The sequence below is a fragment of the Polypterus senegalus genome, chromosome 1, assembly GCF_016835505.1.
Source record: "Polypterus senegalus isolate Bchr_013 chromosome 1, ASM1683550v1, whole genome shotgun sequence".
Lineage (NCBI taxonomy): Eukaryota > Metazoa > Chordata > Cladistia > Polypteriformes > Polypteridae > Polypterus > Polypterus senegalus.
Window position 1 is genome coordinate 26,925,453 of NC_053154.1, and position 18,153 is coordinate 26,943,605.

The following is an 18,153-nucleotide window of genomic DNA, read 5'->3' on the forward strand; positions in this document are numbered from 1 at the left end:
GTTCTTGTTACAATTGTTCTAATATTGTAAAAGCAGTGTGCTTCTTGTTACCAGAGGTGGTCATGTTGTTGTTTCCTTCATATTGTTCGGTTGTGTTTTTACTACAACTATTTAGTCCACATTTCTGGATAAACACAAACTTTTTTAAAGAAAGCAGCTAGAATTTTAAAACACCTTTGGATCCTGACTCTTTTGCCTGTTTATTCGCTTTGATTTTGCTTAGAGATTATTTTGACTCTGTGGCTTTATGGCTTTGACCTTTGTCTGTCTTCTGGTTTAGAGATGTTGGCTTTCTACTCCTGCATTTTTCATTTCAAAAATCTGTCCTGTGATTCATCCAAATAAGAACATTATGTACTCTAGCATGTTAAACTAACAAATGCAAACATGGCAAACTTAGAAAAGCTTAATATTATGACAAAAGAAAATTGGGCAGCGTATAACAGTAATTTTCAACATTTGGAATATGATTAAGAAGAGTTTGGAACTACAAAAAAAAATATTTGAACCAACATGACAACACTAGGCCACCTACTTTGAAGCTACCACTGAAGCAATTATCAGCTGGATCGCCATATTATGCTGCTTTCACCCTACAGTGCTGGCTCAGTCCTATGGAACTTTCAACTTCTTTTGCAAAAATGAAGCAAGACCTACATGGAAACTGGCCTTCTCCAAACGACATGTAAATGACTTTTAAAAGCTAATTGTGAAAATAAAGTGAAGGCTTCTTGAAACATATTAATTGTTGGTATCAGTGTGTGAAACTTTATGGTGATGATGAGAAAAGTGCAAATTGTAAAAGAGTATATTTCAAATATCATTTTCATGATTCATTGTATTTTTTTTGAAAAGTAACTGTGATAAATTTACCAGGTAATAATGACATCTGATTTATACATCATTGCCTAGATCAGCGAATTGAAATCTGAAATTTATTATTACAAATCATGCTTAGCCAATTTGGTACTATAGTAATTGTCATGTGAATAATTTATTTCAGCATTTGTCTGCACTTGTTGATTGATTGTGTCATGCAAATGGTAAGGAAAATTGGTTTTGGATTATCTGGACGAGACACTTTTCCTCTACAGCACCCTTAACAGTGACTCGAAACATATCTAACAAAAATTTCAGTCACCTATTAGATATTTTAAATATTCATTCTCATCTCATTAAGGATGATTTGGGGTTTTGATTGTGTATGGCATTTTGTGTGTTATAAAAGTGTAAGTGCATTGGAGAGGACACTGCCATGAATAGTTTTTGTTACAGTATTTGTTATTTGACTTTCTCTCTTTTTATTTTGTCAAGAATGTGTGCTTCAGAGCAGGTCTTCCACCTGAAGCTAAGAATGTTCAGGGATGGCCAGTACTTGGATGGGAGACCATCTAGGAAAAGTTTGGGTTCCTGCTGGAAGAGGTGTTGGTGAGTCCAGTAGGGGTCTGTGTGTGGATTCCACTGTGGGGACGCTGTGCTGTAAATATGGCTCTGCCCTTTTAGATGTGATGTAAAACTGATGTGGTCATTAAAAATCTCTAAGCAACTTTTGAAAAAATTAGACGGTATCCCAATGTCCTGACTAAATTACCCATCACTGCCTCATCCATTCTGGCACCCTAAACATCCACACGTCTCTAACTGACTCTTTCTTTCACTCTTTCATGACTTAATAGCTAATGTGCAGTGAGTGTACTGGCACAATAATGGGTGGGTGCTACACATTTGTGGTGGTTAAAGTGATTTCTCCTCTGTCCATGTAAAGAATTTTTGGTGATGGAATAGTACCATATAAATGTAATTAATTATTATTTTCAAGACTCTTATCAGGTATGTAATTCCTCGGGTAGAGAGGAGGTGCTGTAGCTTATGGTTTCCTTGTGCACTCACAGTTTAGAGGAACTCCAGCTGGAAGACCAATGATTTCCCTTCCCCTCCACCCCTCCTGAGAGATCAATAAAACCCTCCATCCTCCGGAAGAGGGGCTTCAGTTTTAGACCCACGTCTATAGAAGACACAGCTCTCTCAGAGGTGGTAGTGACCTTTTGATTTGCCTATCTTTTCATACCTGTTTATACACATTTTTTGCACTCTTTTGTGACAATCTCTTTGATTTTTATTTTTTCAAGCATTAAACATGGTTACCCAGCTGGTACCCCGACATTTTGGCTGACGCTCTCTTTCTTCTTTAGTCAACACTCAGGGAGAGGATGTGGAAGTGTGCAGAGCTACAAGTACCTGGGATTTCACATGAACAAACTGGACTGATCTGACAACACAGTGGCAAGGGAAAAGAAGGGCCAGAGCAGACTGGACTTGCTAAGGAGACTCTGGTCTTTTGATGTGTGCAGCAGGCAGCTGGAAATGTTCTATCAGTCATTAGTGGTCAGTATGGTGTTCATCACTTCAGTCTACTGGGGAAGCAACTTGAGCTCAAAAGAAGCACAATGCCTGAACATGCCTATAAGGAAAGCAAACTCCATCACAATTTGAACCCTGGACACACTGGAAGCCGTGGCAAACTGATGGCATAATTTGGATGCCATCATAATAAAAACCCTCTGTCAAGTCCAGGAGGTGCTCTCTTGGAACACTTTTAGCCACAGACTTATTCTACCACGGTGTGCTAAGAAACACCTCTGGGGGTCTTTTCTACCCACTGCTATCAAGCAATTCAAAGCTTCCTCCTGATGTACTGGTTTATTTTTATTTATTTAGTTATTTATTGCTTACTTGATTGATTAGCTGTATTATCTGCCCTGTCGGTCTGCTTCCTTGTTTTTTGTTTCTGTTACTCTAATTCATCTAAATTTCCCCATGAGATTAATAAAGTTTATCAAATATAATCTAATTTATATTTTACAAATTAATAAATGAAGCATGTTTTAAAATACTGTGGGGTTGGTGCCGGTCTCCTGCTATGTTCATTTTCTTTTTTATAATTGTATAATTCTGAGCTCAGTACAAGTCAGAATTGGGTGACTGGTTAATTACTGTCTGTCATGACTTCTGGAGTAGTTCAGCTCTCATCAATAAAATGATCCTTAGGTGTTCAGCCTCCTTATGACATTTTAACCATGGAGTTGATTTATTAAGGTCAACCATGCTACAGTATGCAGGGGTCCCCAGCTCCAGTCATGGAGGGCCCCAGTGACTGCAGGTTTTCATTCTAACACTTTTCTTAATTAGTGACCTGTTTCTGCTCCTAATCAACTTTTTTTTTAATTAATTTTATTTGATTTGCTCTTGAAGACTCAGACCACATAAGTGTTTCTTTTTTCTTAATTTGCAGCCAAACAATAATAAGATACAAAATGAGCAAAAACATCATTAGCAAACCGTGACCTTCATACAATATCTAAAAATAAAGAAAGGTGAAGGTCTCGGGAATGTTGATCTGTTAAGGTCCCCAAAACATTTTAACAGTGGTCTTAGAAAAGAGAAAATAAAAAGAAAAGAAAATTTTGGAAATGTCTACTATTGCACAATGAGCGCAGCAACAAGCCATGGAATTAAAGAATGGGTTTAATTAACAAGAAGAATTGGCTCCTAATTAAGCAACTGGTTGAAGTGAAAATGTTTGGAGTTTGAGGCCCTGACTTAGTTGGTCTTCTGACGGCTCACTCACTTCACATTTTATTTCTGTTTAAGGAAAGAAATGAAGCAATTTAGAGGACTGATGAAGAAATTCTAGAGAACAAATCTTAAAATTAATTCAAAACAAGTTAATTAGCAGAGGCAGTGTACTAATTAAGAATAGGGTTAGAATGAAAACCTGCAACCACTGGGGCCCTCCAGGATCAGAGCTGGGGACCCCTGATATACAGTAAAGTGAGTTTACTGATGGAACATAGATTATAAAAAGTTGATGTGACCTGTCACTAAGGTTCTGTCTTTCTTACCTGCTAGTGTTCTTTCGTTCCTGTTTTGGTGTACATCCCCAGGGTGCGTTCATTATAGGCACCCCAGTCCGGGCCAGAAGAACATGTTGTCTGGGTGAACAAGTCTGATCCACTACTTCTCTGCTACTTACTTCTAATCCCTTTATATGCACTCCAGTCTGACCCGCTTTGGGACCCAACTGTGCGGATTTTCTACCAAGCCAGAGCAAGGGAGATGACACAGAGTCCTCTACCTTCCCTGCGTCTTTTGAAGCTCTTCTGGATCCAAGAAGAGCCTGGAAGTCAAAGCTAGGGTTCCTTTTCCGGTTTGGCTTACAAGGAGCTGAAATATTTTCCAGGCATGTTGACTGCTTGGTATTATCTTTTAAGAAACCTTGCAGATACCATCGAGATGATGAAGGTTTCAAAGCTGCATTCCCCAGCCAAGGGAAAGGAGTTGAAGAGGTGCTATTAATTCCTATAGAATTATTGTCATTGGGGACATCATCAGCCCTTAAAGTGGAAGTGTGATTTGGAAAGAAGGGGTCTTGGTGTAGAGAAGCTAAAGAGCCCCATGAATGCAGGACTGACTGCTGAGCTTCAAGGCAAAGATTGGTCATACTCCTTGAGGGCACTCCGCCGAGTTTTGCTCGTTGTGTTTTTTGTGCCATTTCCAGTCTTTGATGCAACACTGAGCATGTCTCTGTATATTTGGTCTTGGCGAATGTCCAGTGGTCCATGATTGTTTTGTTTGAGGTAGTGTTTCCAATTTCCTTGGCTATGCTCTGAGCTTCAGCAAACCTTGGTTCAGAAATTTCTGGTAAATCCCGACAGCAACGCTGCAAACGGACCAGGGCTTCCGAACAATGGGCTGAAGACATGCAGTCCTCTGCTGAGACCTGAGAAAGATGACGCATCACTTCCAGTGACCAGTTGTAGGCCTACGGATAAAGAAGAACAAAGTCAATGAAAATTGAATGTTGTAACTACACTGTTTCGGCAAATGTATACTGTCTTCTGTTACCCAATGTGGTCTTAACAGTCTTCTAATTTGGGCTACAATATCTAAAGAGCACGGCTTACAGAGCTCGCCAACTTATCATGCAAAGTCCTGTATGTGATTATGTTTTGTGATGGGCTTTACGTAAGAAACATTTATATGTTACTTATATAAAAGCCAGATCAAATGTTATTTACCTTGATTTATTTACTTATCTTCCTACGGCGTAAAGTCAGAAGTAGACTGCAGAGCTTCCTGTGTTTGATCAGCACGGGCACGCTGACACAGTACATGTGTGCTGAAGTGACTTTAGCTGCAGGTGGAAGCTCCTGTCGCACCCTATGCAACTGTGTTTGATATTATTCAGGAAAAGATCCCAGTCACCCCACGGGAGAAAGACTTTCTGAGACTAAGGTCATAAAGCTTATGAAACCGTTTCTGGACAAAAGCAGAACCATAAAGACAGTTGCATGGAGCTTCCACCTGCAGCTATAGACTCTTATATTATGCAAGCGACTCTCCAGGCTAGTGTTTAGATCTGGACAGTGCATGGGCCCAAAAAAGTCTTAATCATAATCATAAGCGGGACTTTGCATGATACGTTGGCAAGCTCTGTAAGCCCTGCTTTTTTGTTGAAGGACATGTGTGGGGCAGACTGACTGGCAGGATGACAGCCAAGCTCTTGTTGCCTCCAAACAGTGCCATCTTTTGCCTTTACACCTGGTGCTGCTGTGTTGTTCTTATATGTGAGTGGACGTTTCTTGTGGGGAGGACTTCAGTTCTCTTTCTTCGATGTAGAACCCTCATCCTCATCTGAGTTTACCTCTGTTATAGCACATCTTCATTTGAAAACAGCAGTGTCAGAGCGGAGTGAGCGTGAATACGACTGAGAAAATAAAACTGAATAAAAAAAAAAAAAAGCTAACCATTACAAGTACCATACATTTACAGCGGCTGTTACAGAATCAAATCAAATTTATGATTTTACTGTATAATAGTAACAATAAGAGTAGCTCACTATTCAAAATGTTTTTTTGGTACGCAGGGAGGCTCGAACCCGCAACCTTTTGAATAGGAATCAACAGTTTTATCGCTGTACTACCAAAGAAGTCACGACAACAAGCCACACTAACCGATTTCTTTTTCTTCAGTTATAGTCTTGAATAAAAGCGCACTTGTTCTGTTATATTTGTATATTTTATGAAAGTACGTATTTAATATTTGGACTTCAACCTTCACACATTATACACTTCATTCCAAAATTGTTTTGTTAGTACTAAAACATGAAAAAAGTTTGTCTTTTAGGTATGTGTTCAACATTTCTTGCATTTCCTGTCATCCTACACTTACATAGATCTTTGTAGACACAGAACACACATGAAATGCATATGTTCCAAATAACAATATATTATTTACACTATACAGCTCTAGGTATCTCACTCCCTGATAAAGAAGGCTTGAGCTGGGAGAGGTTTTTGTTGTTTCTGCAGTGGTGGGAGGATGGGATAGCAGGCTGCTTGGGCTTATTGACACATTTACAAGACAAAAGGCACTAATAGAGAGGTGTGAACAGATTTAAGGTGGGCTGGGTTTACAAGTTGTTTCGCAGGCTTTGGTAATTCTAGTGTTAAATATACTGGACAACAAGGCAAGCTCACTCAGAGAGTCTGTGGAGGCGAAATCGAACTCTAATTTTGATATGTTGGATTCAGCATTGCAGCAATTTGATGATTAGTCGCATTACTAAAAAGATACTTACAACTATGGTCTTTTTTCTGAATCCATTCAAAGATGTGACGACTGATTTAGAATCAGATATTTACTATGTCTTGTGCACTTGTCGAGCCAGTGATACAATTGATAAAATTCATACTAACTCACAATGTATTTTCTTTTGATCAGGACATTTACTTACAACTAATGGGAACTGCAATGTGATGTCGTTTTGCACCCCATTATGCAAACTTATTCATGGCATGATTAGAACAGGACTTCTTGTCAACTTGTGCAATAAAACCAATGCTTTACCTTCGCTACATAGACGACTTTCTTATAATCTGGACCGCAAGCAAAAAAGACCTTCTTTGCTTCTATAGGAATTACAATTCATTCCACCCCAACATAAAACTTAAATTAAATTATTCACAAACAGTAATCAGCTTTCTGGACACTACCATTCGCATAAAGGACGGTACCCTTATGACCTCTATTTTTCACAAACCAACAGACAGACGGACATATCTAAGAAATGACAGTTTCCACCTAAAGCATATACGGAACTCCATCATCTACAGCCAGACAATACGTTACAATCGTATTTGCTCAGACCAGGTGGATCGGGGCACACAACTGCAGAAACTCAGGACAGACTTCATCAAACAAGGATATACTCCCAAATCAACAGACCTACAAATCAGGAGAGCTATGGTTATACCCAGAGAAAACCTTTTGGAATACAAAGGTGCAGAAACCAAGAACCGGGTCCCACTAGTTGTAACTTATCATCCACATCTGGAAACACTTCGCAAAATTATAAAAGAGCTTCAACCTATGGTACAGAAAGACAATAAACTGAAGGATATATTCCCAGAACCTCCACTCCTTGAATACAGACAGGCACCAAACCTCAAACAACTGATTGTCCAAACCTCTATGTGTGGCTCGGCAGCAAGTGGCACATCTCCCTGCCTACAGAACAGGTGTGGCACCTCTGCACATATCTACACTACAGATCAGGTAGTTATACTGTACCACATTGCCAGCGGGAGCATAAAATAAAGGGTCTGTTCACATGCACATGTGGTCTACCTAATCATATGCATAAGGTGCCCCAACACTGGATTGTATGTTGGGGAAACTGGTCAGACACTGCGCCAACGAATGAACTCACATAGATTTCATATTAATCAGAACAGCATTGATCTTCCGGTGGCAGCACACTTTAACAATAATGGCCACAGCATATAGGATCTGAGGGTCACTGTGCTTAAGGGTAATTTCAAGACCCAACAGCAACATAGAAAATGGGAAAACAAACTTATGCTTAAATTCAACACTCTACAAAATGGTCTGAACAGAGACATTAATTTTATGAGCAGATATGTCACTGATTGACCAGCTGACTACATCAAGGCCTTTCTCACAGACAATGCACTTCAAAAAAACCTTACATGACTTTCTCTAGTGATGGTTATCTTATCTTTACATTTTATTAGTTCATTGTTCTCTTCTTTCAGGATTAATTCACCTCAGGTGTATTCATTTTGCTAATGTTTGAACAAAAAGGTTGTTAAGAAGAAGGAAAAAAAGCACTTTGCTGTCCCAATATAAGCAAGAGTATTTTTCAGTTTCTTTGTTACACCTTGTCTGATGAAGGGGCCTTAGCTGCCTCGAAAGCTTGTATTTGTAATCTATTTAGTTAGCCAATAAAAGGTGTAATTTCACCCTACTTTCTCCTGTATCAATCTATGGCTAACACGGTACAACACTCTACTGCAACAAACTGTTCAGCATCGACACTTATCCATTATGCTCTACAAAGGAGGGACATTGCTTAGCAGTGGCGTAGCTAGCTTGCCGAAAGCCCCTGTGCTGTGCCCTGAGATGGGCGCCTCCTGTCCAGCATAACTGTCAGTAATTTTGCAACTAGATCCTAGGTGTCATGTATTGAAATAAATGTAACAATGATTGGTAGTATTCCTAGGCAGCAGGGGGTGCCAGAGTGGGGTTAAGAGATATCTTGGACAAGTGGTTACTGAAAACGTTCTTAGTAAAAAGCCTACTGTGCAGTTAACATAACTTCTGGCCTTAGTGTCTATCATTGAATATCAGCCTCAAATTACCTGACATAGCAAACTGGCGACGAGGATAAAGTTGATTCCCAGTACGTGAGTATGTTTGTTTATGACTGCAGCGGGAGTTTTTATTTAGTATATTTATATAAAAAAACATTGTGGCAACATGGCTGCGACGATGGGGCGCATGGACGATTTTGATGAAAATGTGGAACAGTGGACCTCATATATTGAGCGTTTCGAAACCTTTGCATTAGCTAATGATATCGGGGAGGACAAACTGGTGCCAGTGCTATTAAGTGTAATTGGACGTATGACTTATGGCTTGCTGTGTAGTCTTTTAGCACCGGAGAAACCAAAGCACAAAACGTTTGACCAGATTAAAGCAGTGCTACTGCAGCATTTTTCTCCAAAGCCTTTGGTGATAACAGAAAGGTTTCACTTTCACAAAAGGAACCAAGCGGAGGGGGAGTCGGTTTCACAATATGTTGCTGTCTTAAAGAAACTATCTGAGCACTGTGAATTTGGCGCTTACTTAGAGGAAGCATTGCGTGATCGATTTGTTTGTGGACTAAATAATGAAGTGATACAGAAGCGACTGTTAACCGAAGTAGCGTTAGCAGTCGAAATCGCAATTTCCATGGACAGGGTGCGAATTGCAGCAGCTTTATGGATCTTTAAAAGTGAATGAGCTATCGGTTTCAGATAAGATAAGGAAATGCAAATGATGCAGAAGAGTTAATCACAGTGACAGTGATTGTTGGTACAAAGATCAGGATTGTCATAACTGTGGTAAGAAGGGCCACGCAGTGCGAGTATGTAAACAGAAGGAATATATACGGAGAGAGCGCAGTACAGTATAAAGGAAAGTCACAACGGCGATCAGATTATCCTAAAAAGAGACCTGTAAATCGCATTTCATTGCAGGAGGTGTCCAGTGAAGCGTCAGGTAACGAAACTGACACAGAATTAGCCTTACATAAGCTGATCCAAGAAGGGGAGAAGTCACACATTAGTGTGAAACCTAAAATAGAAGGCACAGAAGTAGAGATGGAGCTGGACACAGGGGCAGCAGTGTCATTAATTTCAATAAAACTATACAAGAAAATACTGAGCCACGTGCCTCTTGAGACAACTGATGTAGTTTTGAAGACTTACACTGGGGAACCAATATCCCCTGAAGGACATATTAATGTATATTAATATTGAAGTCACTTTGAACAAACAGTTAGCTGCCCTTCCATTATATGTTATCAGAGGAAATTATACACCCCTTTTTGGTAGTGAGTGGCTCCGAAGAATTAAATTGAATTGGCCTGAGGTTAAGTCAATACAAAAACATGCTGCAGTTTTCAGAAAAGATTTGGGGACAATGAAGGGCATTGAAGCAGTCATTTCTTTGAAACCACAACATAAGCCAAAGTTCTGTACACAGAAGTCATTGATGGACTGAAAGCCAGAAGTCTACGTGACCATCATCATCAGGTCCTTCCATGAAAACCTAAATACAAAGAGGACTGTTTGACTTATGTTAGGTAGATTGCCCAGAGGGGACTGGGCGGTCTCTTGGTCTGGAACCCCTACAGATTTTATTTTTTTCTCCAGCCTTTGGAGTATTTTTTTGTTTTTTCTGTCCACCCTGGCCATCGGACCTTACTCTTATTCTATGTTAATTAATGTTGACTTATGTTTATCTTTTATTGTCTTCTATTTCTCTATTCATTTTGTAAAGCACTTTGAGCTACATTTTTTTTATATGAATATGTGCTATATAAATAAATGTTGATTGATTGATTGATTGAAATGTATGAGGCAATGACAAAAATAAAAATAAACATTACACCGATAATAATTTCTAGGAAGATAAACAACTAATTTACAATTTATAATTTCGTTATTAATGCGAATGCGTTCTTGCTCTGCGCAGAAAATATCCCCACCTATCACTTGTACGCTACTTTGGTTGTGGTTTTCGTAGCGTAATTATATTAAACTAATAATTAGAACATGGCTTATCAGTGCGTCTATACTATATTCTTGTCTAGTTGATGCTTATAAATGTATATAAAAAATATTGCTGTTTATATATGACTAAATCTATGCAAAATGTATCTTCATTTTTCTCTATACGTCATTTTAATTTTCTATTTAAATAGTTTAACATATTCAGATATGTTGGAGGGCGGCAAATTGAAGCACCGCCCCCGAGCGGCACGAACTCGAGCTACGCCACTGGCTGGGACGAGTCTCCTACAGTGTAAAAGTTGGGGATGCTGAAGATTGGAAATGGCATGCAGACCAGTTACTACTCAACCGAGCAAATGAAAGTGTTCCACAGGTCACACAGCTAGAAGAGACACCTTCTTCCAATTTGGTAACAATGTCACCAGTAACATTAGAGAATAATACAGTCGATGCAGGGCATAACCCTGCGGGAGAAGGCTCGGTCATTCCAGTCATGGTTCCTCAAACTAGTGAACCTCAGACATATGCACCTCCAACTTCACCTACAGAGAGCAGTGGCAGACGCTATCCTTTGCGAGTATCTAAGCCTCCAGATCGTTTAAATCTTTAAATGTTATAAAGTAGTTGAAACAGTACAATGTATTTATGTAAATAGTTACCTTTAAGCAGAACTGCTCCATTCTGGATATGTGGCAGTGAACTACAGCTTTGTTACAGTAGTTTTTCTCATTTTGACTGTTTATTCTTTGTGGTTTTATAAATAGGTGGGAGGGAAATGTTATGTATTGAAATAAATGTAACAATGATTGGTAGTATTCCTAGGTAGCAGGGGGCTCCAGAGTGAGGTTAAGAGATATCTTGGACAAGAGGTTACTGAAAACGTTCTTAGTAAAAAGCCTACTGTGCAGTTAACATAACTTCTGGCCTCAGTGTCTATCATTGAATATCAGCCTCAAATTACCTAACATAGTACTAGGGACCGGCTGGGCACTGGTGAAAAATTTAAACAGGCTTAGAGCAACATATGCTGCCATCCAGATGATACCTTTTCCAAGGAAGGCCTTGCCTATTTCATGAAGACAATGCCAAACCACATTCTGCACATATTAGAACAGCATGGCTATGTAGTAAAAGATGCCTGGTGTTAAAATAGCCTGCCTGCAGTCCAGATATGTCACCCAATGAAAACATTTGGTGTATTATGAAGCAAAATCTATGACAAACGAAACCCTGAACTGTTAAACAGCTGAAATCCTATATCAGGCATGAATGGGGCAACATTTGACTTTGAAAAATACAGCAGCTGGTCTCCTCAGTTCCTAAACATTCACAGAGTGAAAGCAGCACAGTGGCAGACACTCCCCATCCCAACTTTGTTCAAACTTGTAGCTGGCATCAAATTCAAAATGAGTATATAGTTTTCAAAAAACAGTAAAATTTCTCATTGTCAACATCTGACATTTTGTCTTTAAATTATGCTCTATTAAATTATAGAGTTTACATGATTTGAAAATCATCTTGTTCTGCTTGTATCCACATTTTATACAGCATCCAAACCTTTTTGGAAACAGGGCTGTAATTTCAGACAGTGAGTGTCCCATTTGAAACCAGGACTCAGCAATTGTCCGGAGGCAGTGCCAACACTAGCTATAGAACTAAATTAGAATTGATTCACAAGTACTTTCTTCGCTCACCTCACTGAAAAATTCATAAAGTTGGATCGTTTTCTCCATGGTGCTCTGACATTTCCCTACAGCGGTGGAAAATTCCTGGAGTTTTTGTCTGTATTCTGGCACCTTTTCTTGGATGACCTGAAGTCCAGGGGAAGGAAAATAATCCCAGCATTCAATCTTTCTTAGAGCTTCAAAGCCATCGCAGCAATGCTCCTGGGTGGATTAATAATCAGACAGATCAATTCATTAAACATCTTAAAGAAATGAATTAGTATGACGAGTTTATTTTTTTAAACCACAAAAATTTGTTTTATTCTTGCCTGTTTTACAGAATAAATATTCATAATTCTTAAGTCCAGGTACTCAATCATGCATTCAGTTCTACAGTTTACTACAGGTCCTGATTTGCTCTTTGTAAATAATAATGGATTGATAATACAAATCTTTACATTTCTTGCATTGCCTTTAATAAGTCACTGTTTACAGTGGATTCAGAAAGTAATCACACCCCAATACTTCTATATATCATTTTAAATGGATAAATTTGCCAAATTTGACCATCAATTTACACTCTATAACCCATAATGATGAAATAAAAATATGTTTTCAAAAGGGTTTCTAAATTTATGAAAAAGCAAAAACTGAAATCTCTTGTTCAAATCTGTATTCAGATCCTTTGCTGTGGCACTCCAAATTGTGGTCAGGTCCATCCTGAGATGCGTCTAGAGCTTGACTGCAATCCTCCTGTGGCAAACTGACTTGATTGCACTTTGATCAGAAAGTAACATACATGTATACCTGTTTATATAACGGTGGAAGCTGGTGGTCTTTCAAATAGGGGAAGCACAACTTAGGCCTACATCATAAGTCAATTATTGCATCATGTTATTTATATGTAAGTTCTGCCCTCCTTTATTTTTGTAGAAAATGGTCTGTGACCCTGTCATACCAACTGGGAGTTGTTTCCAGAGACTTGATCAGTTTCCTCTCAATGGCCAGCAGAGCAAGATTAATTAAATGGTTTTGGGCCATTGTGTTGCGGCTGTGCAACTTGACTCATTTTAAGCAGGAGAAACTCCTCTGTGCTCCTCCTGATGTAGCTCCAATTGTTGCCACTAAAGACAATAGCTTTACAGCAGAGGCATTGCACTATCCAACTTCATGTCTATAAAAAAACAGCTTACCCCTAACTGGCTAGTTTCCTTCATCCTGCAACCTAGTTTGATATAAATAAACAAAACTTACTAAACTGAAACAAGGAACAAACTCATGAACACTATATTTATGTTTTTATTTACAGTAGGATATCTACAAATGAAAATACTGGGTTATATTTCTAGAAATAACAGACTACAAGTAGCAAATTCACTTGCCAAAAATCTGCATGGGACTGAACTTGAAATGCTCCGATGCCAAAACACTGTCAATCAAAAAGAGGTCCAGCCACTTTAGCAGTTCCTTCAACCATCAGGCTGCAGCCCAGTGTCTTGCCAGCCCACAACCCCATTAACTACCAGAGCTTCCCTGGAAATGACATTTTGAAGCATTTGTCCAATAAGTATCTAGCTTTGGCGCCATTGAAGTCTAGTGAAACTACACTTCAATGGGATTTAATGAATTGTGCTGCCACTGGAACTTATGAGAAAAAAATCACATTAGACGACCTACAAGAAACTATTTCTGATTCTGAATGAACTAGCCAAGATGTGGACCATGTTCTCACACTGTCTTTGTAATAGCAATGTAAAAACAACAGTACATATTTTAGAGCTTCCCATATAGTCTTAGAGCAGTCACCTCTGGTATATAAGGTCTAACAATTCATACTGCATGTCAGGACAAAAGCCAACCCATGAAGTTCAAGGAACTCTCTGTAGACCTCTGTGATCAAATTGTGGTAAGCCATTGATCATACAACCATTTCTAAAGTTTTTAGTGTTCCCAGGAGCACAATGGACTGAATAATTGTGAATTGTGAAACAGTCTCGAACCACCAAAACTATAGTTGGCCATCTTGCCAAACTGACTAACTGGGCAAGAAGGGCCTTGGTCAGGAAAGTGACCAAAAGCCCAATGGTCACTTTATCAGAATTTCATACATCCTCTGCAGAGATGGCGGAAACTGTTGAGATGACGACCATCTCAGCAGAACTTCATCAAATAGGCACTTATTGTTAGACAGAAGCCACTCTTGAGTAAAAGGCATTTAACCTCCTTGGCATTAACACCCAGCCTATCTATGTAAAGGCGGTTAACCCACAGTGGAATTTGGGTAACCTATTGTGTTTGTAGGTAAAGTGTTAAGCTGAAATAATGCTCAGCACAGTATTTAGTATTTAGTGGATAAAATAACATCATGCTGCAAAGAGTTCTGCGTCTCTATGGTAATTCAGCAATATTTTTGAGTGGTGTGGTGCCGTAAACCAAAAAACACATTGGTGTGTAAAGGAAAAGCTGTAAATCCAGTTTTAGAACAAACTGATATGGAACTATTAGTTGAATCAAGCAACACTGATGACAATGTGAATTAGTCAGCAGTCGTTGACATGGATGGATATTGAAACTGATTCATACTGTACCTCACTGCAGTGATATGCTTGGTGACTTCAGTCAGGTGAAGCTTTAGCATGAAAAAGTAGCTGCATGACAAAAAATGTACAACAATTGCAATCAAGTGGAGGGAGAAGAAATACATAAGCCCCCTAAGCTCTAATCACGACGTGATTAGGGTAAAGGTGCATTGCACTGTGGAAACCTACAATAACACAATGGGTGACGTTATTGTGTAGATCAGGTTCTGACATTCTATCCTCTCATGCCTCAGAAATAGAAAAAATATTATAAGAAAAGAAACACACTTCTATTGTCCTGATTGGGATGGGTGTTGGGGACTGTCTGAATACATGCCACATGAAGGTCATAACAAAAAGGGAAAATAATTGTGATCAAGTGCAAGGACAAGCAATATGTAGGCCTCTTAAGTATTGTTCAGACCGATTCATGTGCAAGCAACAGGAAAAATGTGTTCAAAGAAACACACGTCTACTGTCCCTATTACGACGTCAGGCTTTGTGTTGGTGACTGTTTCTAAAAGTATGAAACAAAGGACATGCACTAAATCTGCATCAGTACAATGCACACTTGGCATAACTATCCTACTGTATTTATGCTAACATTTTGGATCTTACATGTTTCTGGTATTCACTATTTTTGGCCCATTTTCCCAAGAGTTAAGATCATGCTAAGGAGGTTAAAGTTCGCTGAGAAAATTAGGAAAAAGATTCTCTGATCTGATGAGACAAAAGTTCAACCCTTTGGGCAGAACTCCAAACACCATGTCTGACCAGGGAATGCTCTTCACTTGCCTAAATCGCAAGCGGAATGCGCTGCTCTACAGAAACTCCCTCTTAAACAGTATTTCAATGGGAAACAAACACACGCTTACACCTTCTCTTTGAGGGAACAGCTGCAGGCTTGCTGGCTTACCGCACATGTTCCTTGCGCAGGGCTTTGAACATTTAAAAGACCGTGCTGTGGTCTCACTCTCCCCCAGACTTCCTCTGCTCTGGTCGCTGCTTCCGAGCAGACTTTGTGTTCTTTTGACCAGGAGTCGAGGCCGAGGCATCAAATTTGACAGCTGTTCCTTGTGTGGCTGGATCGCTTCTGAAAGAGACTTATGTTTGTATCTGCCAGAACAGCAATAAAGTTTCTACTCCTTGGAAATCCTACTGTAATCTCCTGTGCAACCTTCTGACACAAGCTTGATGAAAGAACACAAAGTCTTCCTCATCAAGGGGGTACAGTGGCTTTGAAGCAATGACCAGGGGCCTCATGTATAAACGGTGCGTACGCACAGAAATGTTGCGATGTATAAAACCTACACTTGGCGTAAAGCCACGCACTTTTCCACGGTACCTCATACCTTGTCGTACGCAAGTTCTCCACTCGGTTTTGCAGACTGGTGGCACCCAGCGTCAAAGCAATGCTACTGTTCGTGTGTGGTTACTCAATATTTTCCTGAAGTGGCTTTATAAATACACTGAAACTAACCGCATATTGTTAATTAGTGTAACGCATCTGATTGTAATTAACTTGTAACAATATAATGGTCCAGGGAATAGCCATAGTATTCCAAATACCATAACTGCTTTAGCGTTGTTACTCTCACTGCACCTTCTTCTTCTCCTTTCAGCTCCTCCCGTTAGGAGTTGCCACAGCGGATAATCTTTTTCCATATTACTCTCACTGCACGACTCGGAGTATTTATATCACTGTATCTGAGTGTGAATCACAGCAGCAGCTGATCGGAAAGAGAATTATCGGTATACAGCTTCAAGGACACGCTGTCTCAGCCACTGCAAAACGTTTTAAAGCCTTTCCTGTACAGACCTCGCAGTTCAGAAACAGTTTCATCCCAAGAACTATAAACGCACTCAATCAATTGCACCTTGTAGAACTGTTTGTACTTATAAGTACAATCACCCCACTGTAAACTTGCACTACAGTTATAATATCGCACAACCTGAGACACTTTATAAAGCGCGTATTTACATATGATAACGATATCATTTTTAAGGTGAAATGCAGCAAAATATGTTTATTTAATTATACAGATAAAACTTTAACTTCATTTAAATAATCTATATTTTTCACTGGGAGTGTCGTTAAGGATAGAACAATTAAACATGTACTACGAAGATATTTCAATGTTCCTTAAACGTTTTGAAGAATTGGCGCTAAGCTTACAGATGGCTTAACTTCTATTACAGAGCTGATTGTGTGGCGATCGGTTACTTGGGGAAAGAAAAGCACTGACTGCAGTGGCGGCTACGCCAATATATATTGAATATAACACGGAAAGAGAAAATAACAACACAGCTAAAAACGCAGCGACAAATTTCGGCAAAAGTTAAATGCTTGTGTCATGAGCACGAGGCGGCTATGCAGTGTCTGCAACGGACGAGACCATCCACCGTGCATAAGCTACCTTACTGACATTGGTGGGCGAAGGAGCCACCCATTCTTCCTCTGCCCAGTGCCACCACAAGCCTAGAGCCACCCCTGACTACTGCTGCAATAAATTATTTCATCGAAGTGAAAAACATGTTTAATAACGTGCTTTAACTCCTATCATCATTAAAATGATATCACGTATACATCTCAGTATTTTAGTTATTCAGAGAATATGTAATGTAATGGATTCTGTGTCCAGTTGGAGGAAGAGAGCCGGTTTAAGAAGCAAGTAGTGATTCACACACAGAGAGCACATAGAAGATCAAATACAAAACAAAACATTTAACGTGCTACTTTAATTACGATGTGATTTGAGAAACTGGTTAAGTAAATGATTTTAAGATGACGTTTATGATGTTCTACTTTAATGACAAAATAAACTATATGATTAAAGTGGAAATGTCGAGATTGAAGTTGACATTTCTTGCTTTTTCCCCACTGTGTGCCTTTTTTTTCTCTGCACCATAATAAGCTTTCATATGACACTCAGACAGTGGGCTACAACTCGGCTTTTCACGGCGACTTTGATATGTGACTTCTTTTTTATTTCTGGCACTGTGCGATTTTGTGAACGTGAGCTTTCAAGTTTCTCCAACATGCTATGCCACTCGATCAACTTCCTTTTCTTTATTATACCATGGTTTATTTGAACAAATAGTATGTTTTTCCTTTGCCTCCACTTGGTATTCGCTGAAATTCTTATATTTCCCCCGTGCTTTTCCCATTGTCTTTTCACAAAAGGCTGAGCTTAAGGGCAATTTAAATTGATTTGCATATTCAAAGAGGCGTAATTCTGGGAGGAGTTCGGGCGTTACATAAAGCGTGTG

The 18,153-nt window shown here is 39.3% G+C and overlaps 1 protein-coding gene across 3 annotated transcripts in view; it reads right to left on the reverse strand.

Annotated features, from left to right (window-relative positions):
- Positions 1 to 18,153, reverse strand: part of LOC120523575 (rho guanine nucleotide exchange factor 40-like) — a 237,034-nt gene that overhangs the window by 71,461 nt on the left and 147,420 nt on the right. For all 3 annotated transcript variants that reach the window (XM_039745001.1, XM_039744994.1, XM_039744987.1), the window contains exons 14-15: positions 12,335 to 12,526; positions 3,903 to 4,822 (exon numbers count right to left, since the gene is read on the reverse strand). In XM_039745001.1, the coding sequence (XP_039600935.1) occupies positions 3,903 to 4,822; positions 12,335 to 12,526 (1,112 nt within the window). The remainder of the gene's footprint in view (positions 1 to 3,902; positions 4,823 to 12,334; positions 12,527 to 18,153) is intronic.